This window comes from Bos indicus x Bos taurus, chromosome 7 (genome assembly GCF_003369695.1).
Source record: "Bos indicus x Bos taurus breed Angus x Brahman F1 hybrid chromosome 7, Bos_hybrid_MaternalHap_v2.0, whole genome shotgun sequence".
NCBI lineage: Eukaryota > Metazoa > Chordata > Mammalia > Artiodactyla > Bovidae > Bos > Bos indicus x Bos taurus.
In genome coordinates this window covers 56,659,202-56,685,764 of record NC_040082.1, presented here as the reverse complement: position 1 = coordinate 56,685,764, position 26,563 = coordinate 56,659,202, and the positions used below count along the sequence as shown (strand labels likewise).

The following is a 26,563-nucleotide window of genomic DNA, read 5'->3' as shown; positions in this document are numbered from 1 at the left end:
ATCTTTTTTTTTTTTTTTTTGCTTGACTTTGCATGATAATTCAGGCATTTTCCATTTTGCAATGTAGTTATCATTTTCATGTAAATGTAGCATGCTATTCCATCAGGAATAGACCACGATTAATTTAATCATTCTATCATTGACTGTTTAGGTTGTTCTTTTAAAATGTATTCTGGTGTTATCAAGAGTAGCATAGGTTGGACATTTTGAGTGTATGTAACTTTCTCATGTCTTATCTTATTTCCTGAGGATGGGTTGTGAGAAGTGGGATTACTGTTTCAAAGTGTATAAACATTTTTAGGACTTGATATATATTGCCAAATTTCTTCTCACATCTCTTGCACTAATTCATCTGCGTCCAGCAGTTTCTGAGAGGATCAGTTTCACTGCATTTTTGCCAACAGTAGATATTTGGATTTTTAAACAGTTTTATAATTCCGTCAGGAAAAACTAGCTGTCATTTTTGTTTTTACTTTGGATTTCCTTGTTTAGTAGGGAGGTTGAATGCTTTTATGTATGGTTGTCTTTTAGCTATATTTTCTGCTCTGTTTTACCCATTGTCTTGTCTTCTCTTTAGACCCCAAAACAGCTTCTGAAACAGAAATGGATATCTGTGCCGAGTGGGAGATAAAGACCATCACTAGCGCTTTGAAGACCTACCTAAGGTAGGGACTTTCCATTTGCAGGGCATGGTGCCAGCTTGTTATCATGCAATCAAGAAGAAAGCAGTTTTATTTTCAGCCTCCAGAGGACTGTTGGGTGGGAGTTTGAGATGTGGAAACAGCTTATGTGTGGGTGCAATTAGCTCAGCTGGTCAAACCAATTATAAATCATCCAGAGTTGATGGATTGCCATTGTGCAACGGTGCCATGAGTGATTTAGGAAGCTTTGCTCTTTTTGAGAAGCTACTCTGATGATCAGCCTTTAACAGAGCCTCAAATATGGTATTTCCTGTAATGCTTGGGTAATCAGCTAAGAAAACAAGGAATCACGTATCCCATTGTGTTGAGAATGCGTGATTACATACCCTGTGTATTCTGAGAGTTCTACACCTTGCATGGATACAGTGTATTGCTAATGTTGCTCCTTAAAAATGAGAACTTTAATGGTACTCCTTTTTAACTCCTTCTGCTTAGATTGGAAAATATGACTTCATTGACAAGAAGACTGCTTTTCTTGTAATAATACATGTGTTACTTCTGCTGCCTCCTACCCTTCCCTTGGTTATTAAGGGAGTGGGTGATTGACTAGCTGCTCACATCTCAGTTTCCAAGTAGACTGAAAGGCATGCTAGATGTGAAGCATAGGGATGCTATAGTTCTCCACTGTGGTCCCTCTTGAACAGGAAAGTGGGGGGTCTAGTCATAAAGAAAGAGGAGAACTATAATGGTGAATTACATAAGCATTTGTACAAGTTTGTTAAGATTTACTTGGCTCGAAAGCCACAGAAAAGGAATTGGTGATGCCAGTTTTACTGGCTGTTGGGGAATTGCTGGGAGGCTCTTGGTATCAAGAATAAGATGTCATGTAAGTGATGACTAAGAGTTGAATCAGGGGATCCAATGAAAATAAAATGAAATCTGAACCAAGGACCATAGATAATCTGTTGAGAAGCTTATTGTTTGGACTATCAGTAAAAATACTCAAGTTTACAGTTAAACATATTCCAAATATTACCATAATAGATTACATAAAGCCTAGATGCTAGAGGTTATCTGTGCACTTATCTGTGCATCTTGATATTGATTAGCTAATAGTATGTATAAAATATATATATTTTTTATGATAGCAGGTAAAATTTGATTATGTCATGCCTAATACTAAGGGTTCTAACGCTTTGGCATACTGGAGCAATACTCCATAGTGAATTTGCTATAAAAACCCCTACAAAAGTCTCTCATAGTGTTTCCAGATGAAGTGATTAATAACAAGCTGCCAGGAAGACAAGAGTTTAAGAGCTGATGATTGCAAATGTTGGGTTAGTTGCCTGTATTTCAGGCACATCTTAAAATGCTCTTGTTGTGGGTGAGTCATTGACTGAAAAGGAAATCTCTCAGTTTGTGCTAGACTTCTGCATTAGCACTTTTCTGGTTTGTGACTGTGAAACGTAAGTTTTGTCTGTTCCCTTAAAAAAGGAGAAAGAATGAACATTTCAGGTGAAATCTCAGGACCCTCTCAAAGGGGAAACTAAGTTGAACTAAACTGAGTTGCTTTTGTTTGCCCATGATCTTTGTCTTTGAGAAATGTAACACAGTGGGTAGTGGGAATAGGATTGCTTTTGTTAAACTGACTAGTGTATATCCTTTTATTCCAGAATGCTTCCAGGACCACTCATGATGTACCAGTTTCAAAGAAGTTTCATTAAAGCAGCAAGTAAGTTTTCTATTTGCCACAATTTTAAGGGAAAGGGGATAAATTTGTCTATTTCAAAGAAAAGTATCCCCAAATAAGTATTACCTAACCCCTTGTATTCTGTGTGTAAACTCCCCACATTCACACTCATAAGATTGTCACAGAATGAAAGCAAAACCCAGTCGGGTTTTGCTAAGGACCTTGTGAGCGTACTGAGTTTACAGTAGAGGGGAAAAGCTTCAGAAGTGAGTAGTTGGGGGGTAGTGGTACAGGGAAGGGGTGAGGTGAAAAAAGCAAATTGGACTTTGTAGTTTTGATTATTGGAGTTCTAACTCCTGGGGCCTTTGCCGGCCCTGGAGGTAACATTTTTCAGAACGACTCAGACTTTGCCCATTACCTAAATTGAGCACGGGATGTTTCCCTGAATCCGACACCGTTTATATAACTTCTCAGTCCTCTTTTCCATCATGGCTGGCATTTACAGCTTCTGGTCAGTCTTCAGCTATATCATGCAAGCCTGGGCGTTATATTACTCGTATTAAAATACATAGGGATTAGGTGCAAGCTACCCTAAGCATACTGGAATCTTTCTATGTGGGGCAGGGCTCCTGTAAGGGGAAGTAAGATTCTCTATCAGATTTAAATCTGGCACAAATCCCCACCGTGCTGTTATGTCCATAGTATGTGCTTTTCCTTGCTTCCTTTAAGCCATCTGAGTTTGTTTACACTGGTAGCTGCTACTGGCCTCTTTAAAGAATACCTTGTGTCCTGGTGGCCTTATCCATGCAGAGTGGCCCCCATAAAACAGGAGAAAGACCTGGGAGAAGGCTGAAAGTAAAGATGGTGTTTATGTGATTTCTTTCTCAGAGAAATTTCAAACTCATAGCAACCATTCTTTAATTAAAACTCACCTCAGAGCTATAAATAGGTGTGGTGAGTGCCATTAATCTGTTTCCCAGAGACATGAAGCCACGTACCCAAGTGCAACCATTAGAATGTGACAGATCACGATTTAGGTTACAGGTTGGCAGAAACATTTCCTTATTTTATCTGCCATTCCTTTCTTCTCCATGGCTGGTTGTTTCATGTGACTTGGAAATAACTGGACATTTCCTTTGATGTCTTTGATGCAGTCTTGAGATGTTATTTTGATATTTGAGACCCTTGCAGTGTTGTTCAGGTACAATTTGTTCATCACTTAATGAGTGTATAAAGTTCCTTCCTTCCTTGAAACAAAGTTGCCACTCTAGGGAGCCAGCCACTCTCAAATTTATTCCCACTCCTGAGTGAGGAGGTTCCATTTCCTTATGTCATCGTCTTGGCTTGATTTTTTGGACAGTCTTATTTTTTCATGAACTTTGTCATGGAAAGCATTATTAAAAGCACTTCTAGATCCAGTCAGTCTAGTCATGAGTACACAGAACAGGGTCTTATCTGTGAGAAATCTTCTCTCTCTTGTGCCCCACTTTTATTTTCCACTGATTTTTGACTTGCAAACTGATTTAGCTGTAACTCTGATCCAGTGTTACCTCCCTCCTTCCTTTGCAGAGCTGGAGAACCAGGAGTCTCGGGTCTCTGAAATCCACAGCCTTGTTCATCGGCTCCCAGAGAAAAACCGGCAGATGTTACAGCTGCTAATGAACCACTTGGCAAAGTAGGTTTATGACTGATTGCCCGTCTTTCTTCAGCCCTGGAAAGTTCTTATCTTAGCACAGAAACTGATTTTGGTTCTGCTTATGTTTCCCTTTCTCACTGTTGCATCAGGGATGCTGAAGGCATAGGAAAGAAATCTGTGAAATGTTAACTCCAGTGGGTCACAGCAGCACAACCCGGGGGTGCTTTGCAGGGTAGGCTGAGGAGGCTCCCATATGGCCAGGCCTTGTGATGATCGAAGTCAAGAAGTGTGTCGTCCATGTTACCAGATCACAAAGCAGAGTTTTCAGCAGTTACATGTTCTTGTGATGATTGAGGGCAAACAGGAATATGTTACCATATTTCCAAGAGACCTTGGATTTGAAATAAAGAGGCCTGAATTCCAAAGTTCATTCTGTTCTTAACAAGCCACTTAACTAGCCCTGGACAAGCCACTGACCTCTCAATTCCGTAGTTTCCTCATCTGTCAAATATGGGTAGTAGTCTCCCTCTTCTCTATAATGTCATTGAATTTAAAAGTTACGTATGTTAAAACCCTTGAAGTAGTATAAAAAATAGAGGAATTGGCAAATGCCCATTTGCCTTCTGAGGAAGTCAGTGGGGACTTGATGTTCCTGCTAGGAATACTTTTAGTCTTGGAACCGTTTGAAATTCTTGTGTGTTTACTGTTGCTTGACCTGTTTGGGATTGGCCTTGCTGATACCCCTTGTTGTATCAGCCACTGCATATGTGTATGTTCCAACCTTCTCTTGACTTTGATGGATGTTCTTGACTGGAGACTACAGTCTAAGAAAAGACAGACTGTAACAGTTAACCTGAATTGATAAATTCGACATTCTGTGGAACTGATACATTGTAAATCCAGCCCTTATGCATGCATTGTTCTGCCATTAAGTCATGTCTTTTGGGTAAATACTTTGCTGAGGGAGATTATGATGGCTTGTTTTCATATTTCTACTAGTGAAAGTGGAAACTGAAAATCACCCAGTCACGTCCAACTCTTTGCAACCCCATGGACTGTATAGTCCATGGAGTTCTCCAGGCCACATACTGGAGTGGGTAGCCGTTCCCTTCTTCAGGGGATCTTCCCAACCCAGGGATTGGACCCAGGACATTCTCACTGCAGATGGATTCTTTTCCAGCTGAGCCACCAGGAAAACCTAAGAATACTGGAGTGGGTAGCCTATCCCTTCTCCAGCTGATCTTGCTGACCCAGTAATTGAACTGGGGTCTCCTGCATTGCAGGTGGATTCTTTACTAGCTGAGCTACCAGGAAGCTCTATATTTCTACTGAGCACTTGACTTTGGAGAGAGAGTATAGATGTTACCATAAAATTTATTCAGATGTTAATGATGAATAAACAAGAGTGGTTTGCATGCTGCTGAGAAGCAGTCAGGCAGAGTCAAGGGTTGCTATATTCTATTTTGAGCCACATTTTTTTTCTTGCCATACCACGTCAAACTTGTATGTTCAAAAACAATTAAGCATAACCGAGAATAGGGGAATGCCCCCCCAACCCCGATGTCAAAGAATCCTGATGAAGTGTGTTGAAAATAATGAGAACTGGGCTTTAAAAAGTAATTCCAGATTCTCTGAGATGACGTGTGGTGCCTGTTCCACATAACCCAGTCAGGCATTTGCGAAATGGAAAAGCTAGTTTAGATGTTAGTTATACACTTGAATGGACTGCACCAGAACAGAGAAAGTTCTAGGTACAACCTCTGGCCAAGTATGTGTGGTGTTGCTCATTTGTGACTGCTTTATGGCCACTGGGTGTTAGAAGGCCTCCATACCTGCTGGGAGCAGCTGGAGAAAGGATAGGAAGCAGCTGAAAGAAGTTAGGCATTTCAAGCTGTGCAGTTGTGATGAGAATTTAATTGGACTGAGAGAGACCAAGAGTCAGTGGTGATCTAGCAGAGCCAGAACTGAATCTTCCCATTTTTAAAATGCCCTGAGGATCATTAGAGATCCTCAAAGAAAAATAAATAGAAATTAAAAAAATCCAAAACCCTCAAGGTGGGTATTGAATCCTTGAGGTTATTCATCTCTGGTGGATGCTTCACTTTGTCCCTCTGGTTCCACCCTCTTCTCTTCCCACCCCATGAAGTTCAGTCTTTGTTCCTAAGCCAAGGAGAAGTACAGCTGGAATGTGTATGTTAAAGTTGTAACCTTGACTTTCTGCCTTCTAACAAATTTAAACCAATTTTGTTGCTGGAGTTATTTATTTTATAGCATTTCTGGAGCATTTTGTATTATCTTTGATACTTAACAACGATGTTTTTTTGGTCCTGTGAGGTTCTGTGGCAGTTCTTTGTCATATAATCATTAAGAAATCTACATATAGACCTGCCCTCATGGTTGTAAGTGGGAGTTGGTTAGAGCTGGTGGTAGGACACACAGACTCCTGTTCTCAGTGTGCTGTGTTCTTGGTCTCTGGCGGCTCTAGATTTAAAATCTCTTGTGGAGATGAGTAGGTGGTGTTACTCATCTGCCTGCCAATGCAGGGGACATAAGAGACGTGGGTTCGATCCCTAGGCTGGGAAGATACTCTGGGGAAGGGTATGGCAGCCCACTCTGGTGTTCTTACCTGGAGATTCCCATGGACAGAGAAGCGTAGTGGGCTATAGTCCATAGGTCGCAAAATGTTGGACACGACTGAAGCGACTTAGCCTGCATGCATGCTGAATCCAGTAAGGAGTATTTATTTAGGTTTGAAGAAAGTCTTTTGGCACCCAGAGGAGGTCTAAGATTCCACATAAACTCTCTATTCTCACTTACGACACTGTCCTATTTTAAAATATAACAAGAAGGGAAAGTTAACTAGGGACAAGAGGTTTGTCTGTTTCATTCCTATTTTCTCAGGTTCAAACTTATCCGAGGATATGCCTGAGCTATTGTTCCTCTGGTCCACTTACTTCACAGTCAGCTTCCTTTCTAAGTTTTAGTTTCAGGGTTGGTTCTGCTGGAAGACCTGGCGTTTACTTCTCTCATTACCTACTCTTTTGCCCTGTATGTCCCAGGCGTCTGGTTCAAAGGGAATATATTTTGTGTACTTTTTAAAGCACTCTTGAAACACTTTTTAAAATTGATTTCCTTTAGCTGTGGAGGAAGAGTTAAGACATTTTGTATTTAATCCCAACTAGAAATGCATTCCAGGGGAAAAAGTCTTAGAAGGAAGAAAAGAAAACTCCAAACCTCATGCAAATGATTACCAGGGTTCATCCAATCACAGATCTCTTGGGTCAGTTTCAGACCTCAGAGGGAACCTAAAAATTATAGGCAGCTCTGCACATATTTTTGTTGTTCCAGCTTAAATCTACTGTAAAAATTAGATGTTTTCTATTTGGAACATGGACTCAAGCCTACAGTCTGGAGTCATGTGCTTCAAAGCACAGTTACACTCACCTGGGGAGCTTGTTTACATGGACAGTGCTGGGCCCCACCCTTAGTCTTTTAAATTGGACTCTGCCTGGGAATCTGCATTTCTGATTTACTTCCCGGTAAACCAGATGCAATCTTTTGAGAATCACTGGGCTCGAGAATGGCCATATGAAGGGGTTTTCTAGGAGGGATAAATGATTTTGGGAGGAATGGATTGGAATTTAGGAGGCTATTAGAAATAAGGAAGAAGAAACTCAGAGCAACAAGTTCAAAAAGTAGATTTTACTTGTGTAATGTAATTACTAAAAAAAAAAAATCAGTTTTGATTTCCCGTGTCTCTACAATTCTCCTTTCACTAAATTGAGTGTTCAGCAAATGATTTTGTTCTAAAATCACCCACAAAGAATTTTTAATAATAAAGAAAATTGCCCCCAACTGGCTGTGGAACCTTGTGGAAATTTTTTAACCTCTTTAAGCCTGGTTTCCTGACTTCCCCTTCCAATCATGTGAGTCTCTGTTTTCATCAGGTAGGAAGGGGGCAAAAAAAAAAAAAAAAAAGAAAAAAATCCCCAGTCTTATAAATGTAGAAGGAAATAAGAGTGGATGAATAATAAAGACTAATTTCATGGTCGTTCCCTGATGTTTACATATTATTATGATTCCAAGTATGTTGTCTATCCCCACACATAGCATTCACAGTGGCTCACTGGAACTTTATTACAGTGCTTATGCTGCATGGGAGGATTCCAAAGCGCTCTCCTTACATCTGGAGTGGCTCTTAACAATACCTTTTCACAGCTGGTTTTCCCAAAACACTTCCTGAGACATAAATCTTAGTCTCTTTTCTGTTTTGAAGCAACTATTCCTTCGTTCCTAGGGTGTTTTCAGGGAGCCCTTTTCTTGCTTCTCCAAAGAAGTACTGTATCATTTGAGATGCTTTGGGCCACAAGAAACAAAAAATCCAGTTTACAGTGGCTTATACAATACAAGGGAATCTATTGTCTCATTACACAAAATAAGTCCAGAGGGTTGGTTAATTTCTTGGCTCATGAAGTACTTGCATTATTTCCGTGGCCCTGCTCACAGCCAACTTCACTGTGTTGGCTAGCCCCTCTCGAGATCATTAAGATGTTACATTGCATTTCTGCATATGAGTATGAGTGGTTGTCCAGAGGCAGAAGGGCATTGCAGTTGACCTCTGAACAACATGGGTTTCAACTGTGTGGGTTCATTTATATATGAATTTTTTTTTTTACTAAATATGCACTATTTATATGCATAGTGCAATATGGTTGAATGCACGGAATATTGTGGTGCAGATGCTTGGCATACAAGTGAGACTTCGTCAAAATATGTAGACTCCATTGCCACAAGTTATCAAGGGTTGCCCATCTAGTGTGAGTATCTCCAGGCATCCCTGCAAGTTATGAAGGATTTCTTTACATTTCCTTAATCTACATGCAGAGTGAGTTGGGTTCCTGTAAAGATGCCTGTGGTTATAAAGAAAATCATTGCTAGGCCTTAGCACCAAGGAGGTTGGACCCTGGTAGTTCACTATCATTTCTGAAGTTCTCAAGGTTAAAATGTAAAGAAGTGGATACTTGACATTAGCATATATCTTACAGATACTCTGCTATTCCTTCTTCTTTCATCCCAAATCTAGAAGATTTAGTTTCTTGAAGAGCTGTTGAACACATGAGCAGTGCTTCCTATTTCCTTGCCATCAAGGCTAGTCCAAACAAAATAGGTGTGGAATTTTATAAAGCACATTTAAAAGAAAACAGTACTTTTGAGATGATGGCTTTCTAAGATGAAAAGCTCCTGTGAGCTTCTCTGGCAGCCTTTCCTCAGCCATACACCCTGGCTTCAGAACCTTCTTCTCTCTAGTAACCACTAGACACCCACTGCTGCCGGCACAGAATTGCTTGGCTGCTGGGCCACGGGTGGTGTGGCCTGAGAACCCCACAGAGCCACGTTGGCCACATTCTCCAGGCCTATTTGGCTTCTGCTTCACTGACTGCTATCCCGAACGGATCATTCCAGTGATTTTAACCCCTCACTATCTTGTGAATCCATCCAGTTTCCTCCATGTCCATTACTGCCAGCCTAGGTCAAGCTGTCGTCATCTCTTCCCTAGACTGCTTCCCAGCTTGCTCTGGCTGGTGGAGCTCTGGCTCCCTGCCAGGCCACAGAATGCATGCTCTGTGGCTGGGGAAACTTGGAACACTGCAGATCCTAACATGTGATTCCCCTGCTTAAAAAAGACTTCAAAGGCAGCTTTCCCCCTGCTCTTAAGACAGAACTCTGGATATGGCCTCCCAAGGCCTTGTCTGGACTGGGACTTTCAGACTTTGCAGCCTCCTCTTCATCGCTTGTGATCACATTGCATCTCTACTGCCCGGCGCACAGTGAACATGCCTGAGTATTTGTTGGGTAGAAGCATGAAGCACCTCTTACCCATCTCAACCTTTTCCTTCCCTACCCTGTGTTAGGAAAGGTCCCTCCCCAGCTTCTGCCAGCCAGAGTCTCCCTTTTTCTTTAGCCTCAGCTCCCATGCTGCTGCCTGTAAGAATCGTTTCTGCCTCAAGTACCCTTGTGCTGTCCTGAACTCCCATAGCCTCTGCTTATTCCTCTTTTAATGTGTATCACATTCACCCTGGGGGACAGTTTACAGGGTGTGCAGCTTCTCACTCCTACTGGGTCATAAGCTGTCAGGGGACAGGAAGTCTGTCTTCCTTTATCTTTGTGTCTTACCTAGAAGTTGCAAACAAGGGCCTCCAGCCAGAGCAGCCCACACATGTGCTCTATTTGGTATTGTTGTCCCACGCATTGCTGTTTTTAAAATTTGGACAGGTTTCCAGCATTTTTAACAGGGGTCATTTTACTTGGAAAACTTCAATCTTCTTGTGAGCAATTGGCTGGAACTGAGTGAGAGCTACACCCTATCCCCCTGGGCATGCCTTCTTCAGTTTGCCTAGTTCAAAGACTGAAGGCAAAAGGAGAAGCTGGTGGCAGAGGCTGAGATGGTTAAATAGCATCCCTGACCCAACGGACGTGAATTTGAATAAACTCTGGGAGATAGTGGAGGACAGAGGAGCCTGGCATGCTACAGTTCCGGCTGTGTCCAACTCTTCGATTGCAAAGAGTTCCAACTTTGCAATCAAAGAGTTGGACAGAACTTAGCAACCGAATAACAACAACAGTAGTCCCTATTGTGCCTGGCCTATTTCTTTCCTGCCCCTACCTGCCTGACCCTGGGTAGACACTTGGATGTTCAGCCCTTGGCCTGACTGTCTGCTCATCCCAAAAGAAGACCTTGATATTTGGTGATCCCATAATGAACAAGCAGAAATGGGCTGGGAAAATTGTTTCCCTGACCAGCTCTGTTTTAATCCTGAAAGATTTATTGTTTTTGATAGATTGGAGGTCCCTGGAAGAAGTAAGAGATACTGCTTCCAGGCCTGTTTATATGTATGGGGCAGGGAAGAGAGTGCATTTTTTTAAGACTAAGAATGGAATTCTCAAAGGACCTTCTCTAGCTATTTTTAGTGGAGCCAAAGGAAAATCTATTTAAAGGGCTACTACAAAGAGGACAAGCACATATTTTGAAGCAAACAGGCGTTAGCACTTTAGCACTTTAAATTAATGGAAATGCAGGTGACATCAGAACTCAAGCCTTACTTAGCCTACTTGCCAGACCGTCACTTACTTTCAATCCAGGAATTTCTCTCTTTTGTGACCTTCCAGCCTTCAGGGTTGGAGAAGGAAAGATACAAGTTCAAATTTTTGCTGTAAAAAAAATATATCAACAAAATTTCTGAATTCAAGGAACTGAATCTTTCACATCATAAGAAATACCCATTCTGAAAGGGGAAATGCTTGGCTTCAAGCTGTTAATGCTCAGTAGTCTTAGAGCTTCTTTGATTTAGTTCTCTTGTTTGTTTTGATTTGTTCCACTTCTGTTTGGGTTAATTTTTTCAGAGACTTTCCTGGTTTTTGATACACCTCTGATGCTTCCTCTTCTGAACCCCTGGAGTCACCTATGGAGTTCCTTTTCAAATTCAAGGAGGAGCAAAGAAGAGGATGCTGTCTTCCTCTCAGTGGCTGCCCCCTATTATTTCAGGATCTTACAGAAGTGAGAGTATCATCAAGCATGAACACAACTTTATTTCTTTTTTGTCAGCCCTTACCAGAGCCAGATTTCTTCCCATCCTTCCTTCTTCTTCTTTTCTCCCTTCCTTCCTTTTCTAATTTTGAGTTCTCTGCTCTCTTTCTCTTGATGAGTCTAGCTAAAGGTTTGTCTTTTCTATTTACTTTTTAAAAGCCAGCTCTTAGTTTCATCGATCTTTTTTCTTTGTCTTTTTAGTCTCCCTTTCATTTATCTCGGCTCTTATGAACCAGATTTCTTATGTGTTGGCCCCAGGGGTGGTTTCATTAAAGGTCTCTCTTTGGCTTAGCGTCAGTGACTGATTCACTCGCACTGTTTTGTGCATTGAAGCCCTCTCTCACCGCATCCTCTTTGCATTGCACAGTGAACATTATCTTTGATACTTATTTTCTTACACTGGTTTTTCAATGAACTCATGACTGTTGTGGCTCAAACAGGGCAGCTGCAGTGAGGCAACTGGCAGACTTTGGGGTAATTGTAGTTCGTCTATAGGAGCTTGAGCACAGTGGTGAAGAGAGAGCATTCTGGAGCCAGACTACCTAGTTTTACCCATCTCTTCTGAAACCTTGTGTGAATTACTTCACTGATTTATGCCCAAGTTTTCTCATCTGAATAAGGATACATGATAATTGTATCAGAAACATTTAAATTAGCATATCAGATTCTTCTGGCTTCTCCTGTGCATATTTCAGCCAGCACTGTGGGGACTGCTTGTGTAGCCTTCAACTCATTTCATGCAGGTACAGCTTGATAGCTTATAGCCTCATACCCACATACTGTGTGCCCCTGCCTCTTATCTGTTAGCCCAGGGAGATATGACGCAAGCTGCCATCCACATGCCTATGGCCTGGAAGCAAAGGAGTATTAAAAAAAAGAAACAAACCTCCAAGGGGAAACCGTTGACTAACAGAAAGTTAGAGCTGGTTGTCCTGAATAGCAGTCATTAGGTAGCTTCTTGGGAGATGATCCCAAGAGATGAGCAGCTATTGGTCCTTGAACCAAGAAGGGATTAACTTATCTGCCTTGTTCCTCCCAAGAAGCCCCCTAGTAGCATAGAATCATCTACTCCTTCACCTCAGGCTCTTTTTTCTGGGAAAACTAAAGACAAGAATAGCATGTATCCTCTTAGAGTCTTTGTGAGAATTTAGTTAACTCATCCACCTAAACCTCTTAAAAGAGCATCTGGCAAGTAGTATATCCATAGTCCATGTAGACTTTTAGAGTCTATTTGAGAAATCAGGGGATGGAGGAAGAAGGGTCATGGAGCTATACCTTAAGGTGAGGGAAGATGGTGAAATTATTCTAATGATTATATCCAAGCAAGTCTTACTGATGGGATGGGGCTTTCTCCACAGTTCTGTTCTTGGCAAGCAAAATCCTTAGGGCTGAATGATGCAAAGTAGCACACATGTCTCTGATCCACTTGGGAGATTTGCATGTGTACATGTGTTTCCTTTTACTTGGCTTTTGTGTTCTCGGCCGTTTGTGTATGTTTGGCCCAAAGGACTGAGCATCTCTCTCATTCTTCCTAGCAGAGGGTGAGCCAGCGAGGGGTCAGCCAGGAGAAAGCTGTTGCTGTCTGCTTTCAGGTCACACTTTACACCAAGCCTTACCGTGTTTCCTGTGCCTGTCTGGAGCTTTCCATGATTCAGGTGTCCGGTGGGGCAGCACACCTGTGTGAAAGAACAAGCTGTGTGGCGCTGATCTCCACGGGAGGTTATAGACTCCTCACCCTCAGTCTCTTGCTTCTTGGGGTCGCAAGGCTGATTTCATCTCAGAAGCAGCTGTCTTTGCTGCAGTTTAATAACTCTTAATTTCCTGGAGGGGGAACAACACGTTATATCATGAGGACTCATCTTAGTCTTCACGGTCTGGAAATTCCCAGTCTTCGATGTGATCTTCGAAATGTTTCTCTTTGTGGGAGAGTCTGACTTATCTTCTTTCTTAGCGTGACTGCCTCTCAGATGCCATTCCCAGATTAAAGTCTCATCCAGTGTGAGAATGGTTCTCTCTGCCTCCAGTTTCCCCCTCTATGCAGTCTTCACGTGGGTTTCCCTCCCTGAGTCTCTGAAATCTGTAATAAAGTATTAATCTGAGCTCTAAGGACAGTTGAATATGTGTTTGTCTTCATTCTGTCTTGGTAGACACTTTGACGGTTTAACTCAAAAGAGGGTTTGAAGAAACGTTAAGGCGACTTGAATTTCAGTATCAATCCTTCCTGCTTTCTCCCATGTATTGAAATGCTGTTCTTTAAGCAGTTTAGCATGCTGATTTAGTGCTACCAGTTAGGTATCATAAGTATAAATCAATATGTCTTGGTTCTTTCAGTAAGAGGTAGAGGAACCCATCATATTTGGCTGGTTGGCCCATTGCAAATGACTCTTATGCACCTGGAGATGCATAGTCTGATAGAACAGAATCAGTTTCATTAAACTCAGACTTTCAGTGAGAAAATGGGGTAACCTTAAGGCCTCAAGGAAGAACTGGTGTATTAGATCTTTGCTTGTAAACAACAGAAGTCAACTGTTGCTAGTTTTTAAAAAGAAGGGAATTTACTGGCAGTCTTCTGGGAGTAACCGAAAACAGAGTTGAGCTATCAGATGTTGGAATGCAACCTCAAGGGCAGTTACGTGCCTTGCATCCTACTCCGTGTCCCTGTGCCATTTTACTCTTCTCTAGGTGGTTCTCTCAGATCACGCTTCCTGTTTCATTGACAGAATAGGTACAACAGGAGGATGTCTACAGTCCATGACGCCTGTGCCCATGTTTTTAACTTTCCCTCCAATGTGTGCTAGAGGAACGCTCAGTGCTCCTCCCTAAAGGTAGTTCCATCACTGGGGCAGAAGAGCTGATCCGCAATTGCATCCAGAAGGGTTTGGCTCCAGTCGTTTTCCCCTCTGTCTCCTTGGCTGCTCCTTTTCAGTCTCGTTTTCTGTACTGCAGGATTCTTTCTGTCCTTTAATCCTTAGAACTGCTCTGCCCGCTCTACCTCCTCTCTCTCTACAGTGAGGTCTTGCCCTGGAATCGCAGCCTCCAGCTCCAGTGAACACTGCTGATTTTTTTTCCGTAGCATGTATCACCGTCTAATACACTATGTGTTTGACTTATTTATTGTTTTCTTCTCACTGAAGTGTAAACAGTTTGAGGTTGAAAATTTGTCTGCCATGACACTGCCTGCAGCAAAGCTTTGCGTATTTGTTGAATAATGAATGGACTAAAGGGTAGAAAGTGTCCAGGGAACTCATGCTGGCCCTGGAGCACTACTCTTTGAATGTCTCGCCTCTGACCACCTTTTCTTCTTATGGTTCCACTGCAGGTTAATGTTTCTAATAGAGAGAATGCAGTGACCTCCCTTGTGTAACGCCCTCAACTTCTGTGCTGAGGCGGTAGCCGGGTACTCAGCTAACGTTCTTGTTAGAACTGCATGTCACGGGAGAGGGCAGTCTAAGGAAAAATTGGAGGCTATCATTCAAAGGTTGCCAGGCAAGTGAAGATATTAGATAGTCACAAGAGTTGTGTTTGCTGAAACACAATTCTTATAAATGCCCAGATAACTCTATTACGCATTGTTTTGTAGTTGGTGGGACCATCGTAATGATAAATAGAAAAAAACAAACATTGCTTTCAGATGTTTCTCTAATACCTGGTTGCACGGCTCAGTTCCCCAGAATGCTTGATTCTGTTTTTTATGAGCTGGCTCTTGATAGGAGCCTGTGGTCTCCCTTCAGAGCATGTCTTCATACACACTCTGGACCCAGAATCATCTTCATGGGTGGTTGAAGGAGTGAAGGTGTGAGCTTGGTTAACCAAGTCCCAGAACTAGACACACTTGAACACATTTCCTTAGGTCACCAAGCAAATGGGGATTTCCCATTTCAAACCTGCCTCTTAGTCTAGCAGGCTAGTTGGGTTTTCTTTTTCTCACTATTGAAAGATAACCTTAACATTTTGCTGCTTTAAGAGCCACACTTTTCCTTCTCACTTGAATTACCACCTAAACTGCTTGGCATGTCACATGGACAGGTTTTTCTCCCAGTATTGTTGCATGTCTCACACAGTCCATCTCCCTGGCCATACCAGATGGTTAAAGAGGAGGAGAACATGGGCAAAACCGTAGGTTTACTGAAGTATAATTGACTTAAAAATACCGTATTGGTTCCATGTGTATAACATAGGGGTTTACTATTTTTATATATTACTAAATGATCACCACACTAAGTCAGCTTACCATCTGTCACCAAGAGTTACTGTAATGTTCTTGACTATATTGCCTATGCTGTACATTATGTCCTCGTGACTTATTTTATTGCTAGAATTAGGTGCTCTTTAATCCCCCTCACCTGTTTTACCCCCCCACCCCACTCCTCCCCTCTGGTGACCACTGGTTTGTTCTGTTTTTATGCATGTCTCTATTTTGTTGTTTGTTTGTTTTGTTTTTTAGATTCTGAATGTAAGTGAAATCAAAAGTATTTGTCTTTCTCTGTCTGACTTACTTCACTTAGCATAATACCCTCTAGGTCAATCCATGTTGTCACAAATGGAAAAATTTCATTATTTTTTATGTTGAGTAAAATTTCAGTGTTTGTGTATCACACCTTCTTTATCCATTCATGCATCATTGGACACTTAGGTTACGTCCATATCTTGTCTGTTGTAGATAATGCTGCGGTCAACATTGATGCGCATTTGTCTTTTCAAATTACTGTTTTTGTTGTCATCAGATAAATACCCAGAAATAGAATTGCTGTATTACATGGTAGTTCTGTCTTTTTTGAGAAACCGTCATAGTGGTTGTACCAATTTACGTTGCCTCCAACAGTGCACAAAGGTTCCCTTCTCTCTCCATCCTCACCAACACTTATGTTTTGTCTTTTTGATAATAGCCATTCTCATATATGTGAGATAATGTGTATCATTGTGGTTCTGATTTGCATTTCTGTGACGATTAGTGATGTTGACTATCTTTCCATGTGCCTGTTGGATATCTATATATCTTCTTTGGCAAAATGTCTATTCTGGTTTTTTGCCCATATTTTAATCAGATTTTTTGGTTTTTGATAATGAGTCATATGAATTCTCTCTATATTTTGATATTAATCTCTTATCAGACGTAACATTTGCAAATATCTTTTGCTGTTTAGTAGGTTGCCTGTTCAATTTGTTAATAGTTTTCTTTGTCATTAAAAAGCTTTTTATTTTGTTGTAGTCCCATTTGTTTGTTTTTGTTACCCTTGCTTAAAGAGATGGATCCAAAACAGTATTGCTAAGACTGATGCCAAAAAGCTTTACTGCCTATGTTTTCTTCTAGGAGTTTTATGGTTTCAGGTCTTACATTTAAGTCTTTAATCCATTTTGAGGGGTTTTTTTGTTTGTTGTTTTGTTTTTGTATATGGTCTATGAAAGTGGTCTAGTTTTATTCTTTTGCATGTAGCTGTCCAGTTTCCCTAGCATCATTCATTGAAGAGACTGGCTTTCCCCCATTGTATAGTCTTGCCACTTTTGTTGTAGACTAATTGACCATATAAATGTGGGTTTACTTCTGGGCTCTCTATTCTGTTCCGTTGAGCTATGCGTCTGCTTTTGTTCCAGTAACATACTGTTTTGATTCCCGTAGCTTTGTAATTTGGAGAAGGCAATGGCACCCCACTCCAGTACTCTTGCCTGGAAAATCCCATGGACGGAGCAGCCTGGTAGACTGCAGTCCATGGGGTCGCTAGGAGTCGAAAACGACTGAGCAACTTCACTGTCACTTTCCACTTTCATGCATTGGAGAGGGAAATGGCAACCCACTCCAGTGTTCTTGCCTGGAGAATCCCAGGGACGGGGGAGCCTGATGGGCTGCTGTCTATGGGGTCTCACAGAGTCGGACATGACTGAAGCAACTTAGCAGCAGTAGTAGCAGCAGCTGCTTTGTAATTTAGTTTGAAACCAGGGAGTGTGATATCTCCAGCTTTCTTTTTCAAGATCGCTTTGGCCAACTGGGATCTTTTGTGAATCCATGCACATTTTTAAGATTATATGTTCTAGTTCAGTGGAAAATGCCATGAATATTTTGGTAGAGATTGCCATGAGTAGGTAAGCTTTTTGGCTAGTATGGACACTTCAACAATTTTAATTCTTCTAATCTCTGAGCATGGACTATCTTTCCACTTATTTGTGTCATCTTTAATTTCTCTCATCAATGTCATACTTTTTAGAGTGCAGATCTTTCACCTTCTTGGTTAAATTTGTTCTTCAGTATTTTATTCTTTTGATGCAATTATAAGTGGAGTTTTTTTCTTAATTTCTGATACATCATTATTAGCATATAGAAACACTATATAGTATAGTATATAGTATATAGACTTCTGTATACTTCTATTGTATCATGCAACTATACTGAATTCACTTATTAATTCTAAAGTTTTCTTGGTGGAGTCTTTAGGGTTTTTATATAGTATCACGTCATCTGAAATATTACATTGAATAAAACTGGGGAGAATGGGCATCCTTGTCTTATTCCTGATATTACTGGGATGATCATATGATTTTAATCTTTCATTTTTGTTCATGTCATATATCATGTTGATTGATTTCTGGATGTTAAATCATCCTTTCATGCTTGGGATAAATCCAGCTTGATCATGGTGTATGATCCTTTTTTTTTTTTTTAATTTTTTTTATGATCCTTTTTTAATGTATTGTTGAATTCAATTTGCTAGTTTTTACTTGAGAATTTTTGCATCTACATGTATCAGGGATATTGGCTTGAAATTCTTTTTCAGTAGTGTCTTAGCCTGGTTTTAGTATCAGGGGAATGCTGGGGCCTTTTAGAATGAGTTCAGAAGCCTTCTTTCATTTCAGTTGTTTGGAATAGTTTGAGAATGTTTGGTAGAGTTTACCTGTAAAGCTATTTGATCCTGGACTTTGGTTTTGTGGGTGTTTTTTGCTTGCCTGGAGAATCCCAGGGACGGGGGAGCCTGGTGGGCTGCTGTCTATGCGGTCACACAGAATCGGACACGACTGAAGCGACTTAGCAGCAGTAGCAGCAGTGATTGGTCTTTTCATTTTTCTATTTCTTCCTGATTCAGTTCTGGGAGATAGAATGCTTGTAGAAATTTATCCATTTCTTCTAGGTTGTCTGATTTGTTGGCCCATAGTTGTTTATAGTAATCTTATTATTCTTTGGTATCAGTTTTAATTTCTCTTTGATTTCTGATTTTATTTATTTGGTCCTCCCCAGTGAGTCTGGCTAACAGTTTATTATTTTTAAAAACTCTTTTCAAAATCCATCTCCTTTATTGATCTTTTCTATTGCTTGACAATTAGCAGCTTTTATGATGAAGATGACTTGGACAGAGCCTGACTGAGATAAACAGGTCAGCCCAGTTGGCCTCATTCATGCCAACATATATTAATTGATTGAGCACCTGTGCTAACAAGGCACTAACTTATCCAAGATGCTGATGATTTATTTCTTTTAGGAGGTGGTAGGAGAGAGTGTCGGAGAAGGCAATGGCAACCCACTCCAGTACTCTTGCCTGGAAAATCCCATGGACGGAGGGGCCTGGTGGGCTGCAGTCCATGGGGTTGCTAGGAGCTGGACACGACTGAGCGACTTCATTTTCACTTTTCACTTTCATGCATTGGAGAGGGAAATGGCAACCCACTCCAGTGTTCTTGCCTGGAGAATCCCAGGGACAGGGGAGCCTGGTGGGCTGCCGTCTATGGGGTCGCATAGAGTTGGACATGACTGAAGCTACTTAGCAGCAGCAGCAGCAGGAGAGAGTGTTGGCACAATAGGTAAAAGTCATTTTATTCATGATCTTGAGCAAGTGTGCCAGATCTCAGGTATACAAGGCCTCCATCTACAAAATAAAGAGGATTATTTTTGCATTAAAAAAAAGCACATACATACATACACACAATGTAGTTAAGGAAAACAGGATAGCCAGCAGTATCTTAACTGTTGTTATCTCTAGGTGCTTGTGTTTTCTTCTCTTGCCTTCTTTATTTTTATAAAATGAACATGCCTGCTATTTGCAAAGTTATAACTACTTTTAATGAATGAAGCAGACTCTGATTCTGAGCCTCTTTTAATTTTGAAGACATCTATGATTTTACGCACAAGATTTGGTAAAACAGGACCGGACAATCAATCTTTGGGTATTCTGATGCAGAATCCCTTTTCTCAGCTTTTGCTTCCCATCTTTTGACCACTTATCTTGCTCATTTGGATTTCTACCTGAGAATGGGAATCAGAGAGAAAGGAGAATATACATTAGAATATACCTTAGCAATGCTTGAGATAGGGGTAAAACTCTAACCCAAGAAGCTTTGGTCTTTTCCCCTAACTAGTATTACTAATGACTTTTAACTATATCGGTTTTTTTCCTGACTTCCTTAGGCATTAGTTCATTGTATATGAGCTTTATTGGTATGATAGAACTTGTTTAAAAATTTTTTTAAAAAGAACAGCAACAAAAAACTGCATTGTTTTTATTTTTGGATTGTATCCTTTGTCCCATTTTTAGGTACTATGAAGGTCCACTGGGTTTTTATTCAACATAGACCCCTTTCTTCTCTTCTTAGATTCAGTCTACTTCAGCTTATCTGGTATCTTGAGCTTCTTCCTCCTGCCTATGTGCCCAGATCTGCTAGAGCTGGAGTGGGAAAACCCTGCTGCTAATATTTATACAGCCCACAAGCTCAGAATGCTTGTGTACAGTTGTCAATAGTTGCAAATAATCAAAAGAAGAACAATAGTTCATGACAGGTGAAACTTATATGAAATTCAGATTTCAGTGTTTGTGAAGTTTTATTGGGACAGAGGAACTTTTCTTTATTTATGTATTATCTATGGCAGCCCTCCAAGTTTACACTGGCTGGTTGAGAAGTTGCAAGAAAAATTGTATGGCCCTCAAAGCCTGAAATATTTACTGTCTGGTCCTTTAGAGACAAGTCTGCCAACTCTGTGCTGGAAACTCTCTCTTCTTTGGATGTCTTCAAGTTTAGGACTTGTTCAGTTATGCTAACTCATTCAAAGGAATATTTATCGAGTGCCTGCAGCTTGCCAGGTACTGTGCTAGATACAGGTATCAAAGAGAGCATGATCCCTTTCCTGTTGGGAGGAATTGATAGCCTGGGTGGGGGGCATGGATGTGACTATAGGTGAACTACAGCATAAATCTGTGTGCTAATCTCAAGTATGAGTTAAGGGCTATGGGAACCCTGAAGGGGTACCTTGACTCTGCTTGGGAAAGCAGAGAGGATATCATCATTAGATAATGGATTACAAAGTCTTGATAGTTTAAAACTATGTTGTTCTACATTGGTGACTTTTTTAAAAAAAATTGTTATATATTGGAGCATAGTGGTAAAGAATCTGCCTGCAATGCAGGAGACCTGGGTTCGATCCCTGGTTAGGAAGATCACCTGGAGCAGGGAATGGCTGCCCAATCCAGTATTCTGGCCTGGAGAATTCCAGGGACAGAGGTGCCTGGCAGGCTAGAGTCCATGTGGTCGCAGAGAATCAGACTCAACTGAGCAACTTTCACTTTCATTTTCTGTTGGTTAACAATGTTGTGTTTAGTTTCAGGTATACAGCACAGTGATTCAGTTATACATATATGTATTCTTTTTCAAATTCTTTAATTAAAACACTGGAATTGTTCCATTGAAGTTAATTGTTACCTAGAATACGAGTTTTATAAGTTTAGCAAGTGTGCCTTTAACATTTCAGCTGTACATTATACATATATAATATATATGTATATATATAATATATATATATACACAGTGTAATTATTGTTCTATTATAGGATCAACATTTTATAGAGCTTTGTAAATAAGCATTGTATAAAGTGACTTTATCATCATCAAGATATAAAATTTTCTTTTAAGAGCCACTGTTAGCTATTCACTTTTGGGCAAAGGGAAATAGACTTTTACATTAAAATTGCAAGTTTCATTTACTTTATGTTTCTTTTTAAATGTTTCTCAATACATTTTAAAATGGATGGGGGGGGCCATTCCCTTCTCCAGGTGATTTTCCTAACCGGGGATCAAACCCAGGTCTCCCACATTGCAGGCAGATTCTTTACTGTCTGAGCTACCACTATGCTCCAATATAAAATAAAATTTTTTTAAAAAGTCACCAATGGAGAAGGCTTTTACACCAATGTAAAAGGCTTAACTTTACTGTACTCAGGATATATATATATAAATGAGATATAAATTCATTTTTACATATAAATGATATATACATTCATTTATATATATATAAATGATAATACATGTATATATCTAAATATATTAAAAAATGACATATAAATTTATTGATATATATATATATAAATGAAAATGAAAAGGAGATTACTAGGATCCATTTAAGATTTCCTGATTCAGAATGTTGTGGGCTGGGATAAGCAGGATATGGAGTTCTATTTTTAATAAACTCCCAAGTTTTCCATCTACACTAAAGTCTGGGAATATTATTAAGGATAGTATGGATTAAAGATGCATTTATAAAGTTATTCTTAACTTCATTTTTAAAAACTCTTTTTCTCTTTGCTATCACCTGCTATCAGCCTTTGATATACACAGAGCTTTTTCAGGATCCTTAAGACAATGTGAAGGAATTCTTCTGATTTCCTAAAACGTGCCCTCTCTCCTTCTTCTCTTCCTTTTTTTTTTTTTTTGTAAAACAGAATTAGGGCAAAAATGTGTATTTGGAATGCATATTTTGTATGTTTTGCTGTAATTTTTCATGTCAGTATATACACAAATATATGTATTTATGTGACAGTTAACATTTTTATTTGACCTCTCTCTTCTTCATGTTAACATTGAAATCCTCTTTGGGGTTCTCCCCAATTCCATTTGTTACCGCATATGGCCATCTGGTGTGTGTGTCCATAAAGGCTCTCAGCGTGCACTCACATTTTTCAACATGTTTTTCTACTGAGTTTTATCTCTTTGAGATAAATGCTAACTCATTCTCTAAATGCTATGTAAAAATGGCACATACTATTAATCTCTTTCTCCTACTAATAGACACTTAGAATTGTGTCTCATTTTTTTACCATTGTAAGCAGTGCAGTGAACATCTTTGCAAACACCTTTCTGTATACATGTGAATTTTGGCATGATGTATACCAGCACTAGAATTCCAGGCATATATGCAGCTTCACTGTTTTTAGATATCACCAAATCACTTTCCACAGTGATTGAATTTGTTTAGCTGCCTCATGGTTTTCATTTGGAACAGTGGGTCCATATAGATGCAGAATGCTACAGGTGGCACATCTTGGGTCCCAGGCAGTGCTCTGACTTCTTTGAATGCATTCAGTGTATGGGAGCTGATATGTTACCATTAACCTGAACTGTAAAAGATTTAAGCAGAGGTTAACTAGGCTACAGAGTTGGAGTGGAGGCCTAGAGTATCAGGGAAGAAAAAAGAACCAATGAATCAAAGGGGCGAGTCTCTTCATAGGCTCATAGACCAACTGATGTTGAATCACCCAGAGATCTGATGTAGGACCACCCCAGCACCTGCCCTTACCACTGTCCTCACTGGGACCTTTGCAGGTCCTGCTTATTTTATAAGCAAACTATAGAAATGATCCCTAAAAGTGTAGTCTTAAGAGTGAAAGTGTTAGACGCTCAGTTGTGTCCGACTCTTTGCGACTTTATAGACTGCAGCTTGCCAGGCTCCTCTGTCCATGGAATTCTCCAGGCAAGAAGACTGGAGTAGGTTGCCATTCCCTTTTCCAGGGGATCTTCCCGACCCAGGGGTTGAACCCCAGTCTCCTGCATTGCAGGCAGATTCTTTACCATCTGAGCCACAAATATAAAGGCTTTTAACCTGTGCCACAACCTCCATAAAATAACCCAGCACCCCAGGGGCCCAAGCAGCTATAAGCCATATCAACCTCACTGCAGTTGAGTGGGCTCCAGGGGCTCCTGGCTTAAAATATGGGGAGCCATCTTTTCTGCTTGCAATAGCAGTAAGGCCCTGCCAACTTCTTTGTGGAAGTCTTTTTTGAGGATGAGTTCAAAATTTCTAACTGGGGTGAGGAATTTGTAACAGCAAACTGTTCAGACTTTGGGTATGGTTAGCCATTTGGACCACCCAGGAGGGTGTAAGGCCAGGACCCCTCACAGTTCTTTGGCTTCTTCAGTGATGAGAGAGGAGCTCTGGCTATTGGCCCTTGGCTCTTGTCTTCTGGGGTACAGATTGAGAACACCTCTCCTTCCCCAGTGCTGATTGCCAGCAATATCCTTAGACCCCTGAGTCCTGAGAGGGGGCTCACCTTTGCTGCCAGCCTCTAAAGGCCAATTAGTGTCTGTATGCCTTGTTTATTCCACAACCATTAAAGTGAGCCAACACATTCCTACTCTGTCTCCTACTTCTTGTGAATGAACAGGAAGTGAAAGGAAGGAAGCAAGGAAGCTGATGAAGAGGGAAAGAAAAGTCTTAACAGAAACTTGGTTCCTATATTATCCAGACAATAATATTATGGTGACTCAATAAAAAAATGTTAATCAGCAGGTAAAGTAAGCAAGGACACCAAGATGATGTATATAACAGGTTTGGGAGCAGGATGAGGGAAGAGAGACACCTGAGGTATACAATTTAAGGAGATGATGACCCTTAACATTGCTGAAGGGAGTGCTTCTTTAAATTTAAGTAACTGCTAAAGAGGATTCAATTTTTTAAGTTAAAATATATGTGAGTGAGTGAGAGTGTGTGTGTGTGTGTGTGTGTGTGTGTGTGTCTGTGTGTATGTGTGTGTGTGTGTGTGTGTGTATGAAAGGAAAAGGGCTTGAAGCATGCACCAAATGGTTAGTAACAATGACTAGATTTTCACAGTAGTTATAATGAGGGAGATTTTATTTCTCAAAAATATGACAAAATTATGGATAATCATGACTTCCACTTTTTCCTTTATTATTTTTCAAATAACAAATGTTAAAGGAAAAACTAAAATATTTTCAAATAAAGTTGTTTTTGTTTTTTTATATTTTGGTGAGAAGAGAGGTCTTATTTTCAGTTTTATTGTTATCTGCTCTTTGCAGTGCACGGGCTTCTCATTGCAGTGCTTTCTCTTGTGGAGCACAGACTAGACATGTGGACTTCAGTCGTTGTGGTGCATGGGCTTAGTTGCTCCACAGCATGTGGAATCTTCCTGGGCCAGGGATCGAACCCATGTCCCCTACATTGGCAGGTGGACATTGTTTATCCACTGGGCTACCAGGGAAGTCCTAAAAGTTTTAATCCTAGCCTTTTAAAATAAATTTGGAAGTACTGTGAGATGTTCCTTCTCAGGTTGGTTTCAGGACCTCACCTCCTGAAATTGTGCATCCCACCTGCCTCTCTTGTCTTACCCTAGTCCTGGCCCTGGCTGGATTTAAATTCCCCTTTGGGGCTTTTTGTTAGCCTCCACACCACAGTTCTTCCCTCAGCTATAGGCCATGATAGAGAATAGATATTGGTTCAATGTGTCCTTAGTTTGCCATCTCAGACTCCATCTGGAATTATATAGTGGTGAATGGGAATAGGGGGTTTTAGACCCAGAATTTCAGTTTAGAGAGACCTTTTCAGGAGTGGACGTGTTGCGGCTTAGCATGGATAATTGAAAATTGTGCCCCCTCCTGCCTTCCATTAACATCAGTAATTGAAAGCTGTGTGGCAAAATAGGAACAGGTGGGTTTGATTTGCTTAGGAACTGAAAAACCTCATTAGAGACTTCTGCAGCATCAAAATTCTTTGGACTTCTTGAGTACTTTGTCCCTGGCTAGCTGGTGAAACAGGTGGTGGTGGTAGAGCCATTTAAGCAAATTAGCAGTAATAGGATAAGCAAAATTTATCCTGCCTTTTTGTTTCAAGGAACCAACCTGCCAGTCACACACATCATCTCCTCACCATGCCCTGAAAACTTGGACCCCAAAGGCAGTTTCCAGCTGAAGTGGGGAAGAATAACATTGGCCATGGAGAAGGTCCTGGGATTATCAAATTATCTTATGACAGTTTTAACTTTTTCTTTGGTTTCTCATAACCAGTCCTGCAAAAGACCTTTCCCTTCTTCAGCTTACGCTCTGTGGGGAGTACTGAGAAGCTTAGCCCCATCTAAGTGCCAAGTCAACCTGACAGGAGTAAATCTATATTTACTATATAATAAATATATGGTAGTAATATATAGTAAATATATAGGAGTAAATCTGTATTTATAGACAGGAGGATCTATATAGTTGGATAATAGACAAGTTATCCAACTGTAGCACAAGGGTGAGCCTGTGAAATTAAAAAAAATTTTTTTTATCTGGACTCACTGTGAAATAAGCACCTTCTCCTTTTGGGACTGCTATAGCAGAAACCCACCTCTCACCCTCTCTTTTCCTTTCTCTTTCCACCTTAATGCCCATAAGCACCTTTGCTTTGCGCCCTTCACCTTAGCCATTGCTCTTTGCACTTAGCCTGGTAGTAAAACAGATGGGGAGATCACCCAGGAAGCTCAGTTTGCTGCTTCAGAGTTAACTGTGCTGCTCAGCTAACTTGATTATCACATTTAACTGAAAACACCTGCAGGGACTGTCAGCGTATGCTGCTGCTGCTGCTAAGTAGCTTCAGTCGTGTCCGACTCTGTGTGACCCCATAGAGCCAGCCTCTAAGTGTGGGCCCCATACATACCCTTTTCACTGTCAGACTGAATTAAATGAATGTGTTCGTAAGTGTACATGCCTAGGTCGGGCCGTGGAGCAAGTCCTTGCATCACTTTGGTGGCTCCTTGGGGTAGAGCTCAGATGCCCTGAGAGCCTGTCTTACTTTTGGACTCATGCCTACAATGGAGGAGACCCGGATTTGATTCCCAGGTTGGGCAGATCCCCTGGAGAAGGAAATGGCAACCCACTCCAGTGTTCTTGCCTGGAGAATCCTATGGACAGAGGAGCCTTGCAGGCTATAGTCCATGGGGTTGCAAGAGTTGGACACGACTGAAGCAACTTCACCACCACCTTATAGTCTTAGC

At 40.7% G+C, this 26,563-nt stretch overlaps 1 protein-coding gene across 4 annotated transcripts in view; it reads left to right on the top strand.

Annotated features, from left to right (window-relative positions):
* The window catches only part of ARHGAP26 (Rho GTPase activating protein 26), a 473,410-nt gene that overhangs the window by 308,032 nt on the left and 138,815 nt on the right, over window positions 1-26,563 (top strand). For all 4 annotated transcript variants that reach the window (XM_027546098.1, XM_027546101.1, XM_027546099.1 and 1 more), the window contains exons 15-17: window positions 578-665; window positions 2,315-2,373; window positions 3,901-4,006. In XM_027546098.1, coding sequence (XP_027401899.1) covers window positions 578-665; window positions 2,315-2,373; window positions 3,901-4,006 — 253 coding nt within the window. The remainder of the gene's footprint in view (window positions 1-577; window positions 666-2,314; window positions 2,374-3,900; window positions 4,007-26,563) is intronic.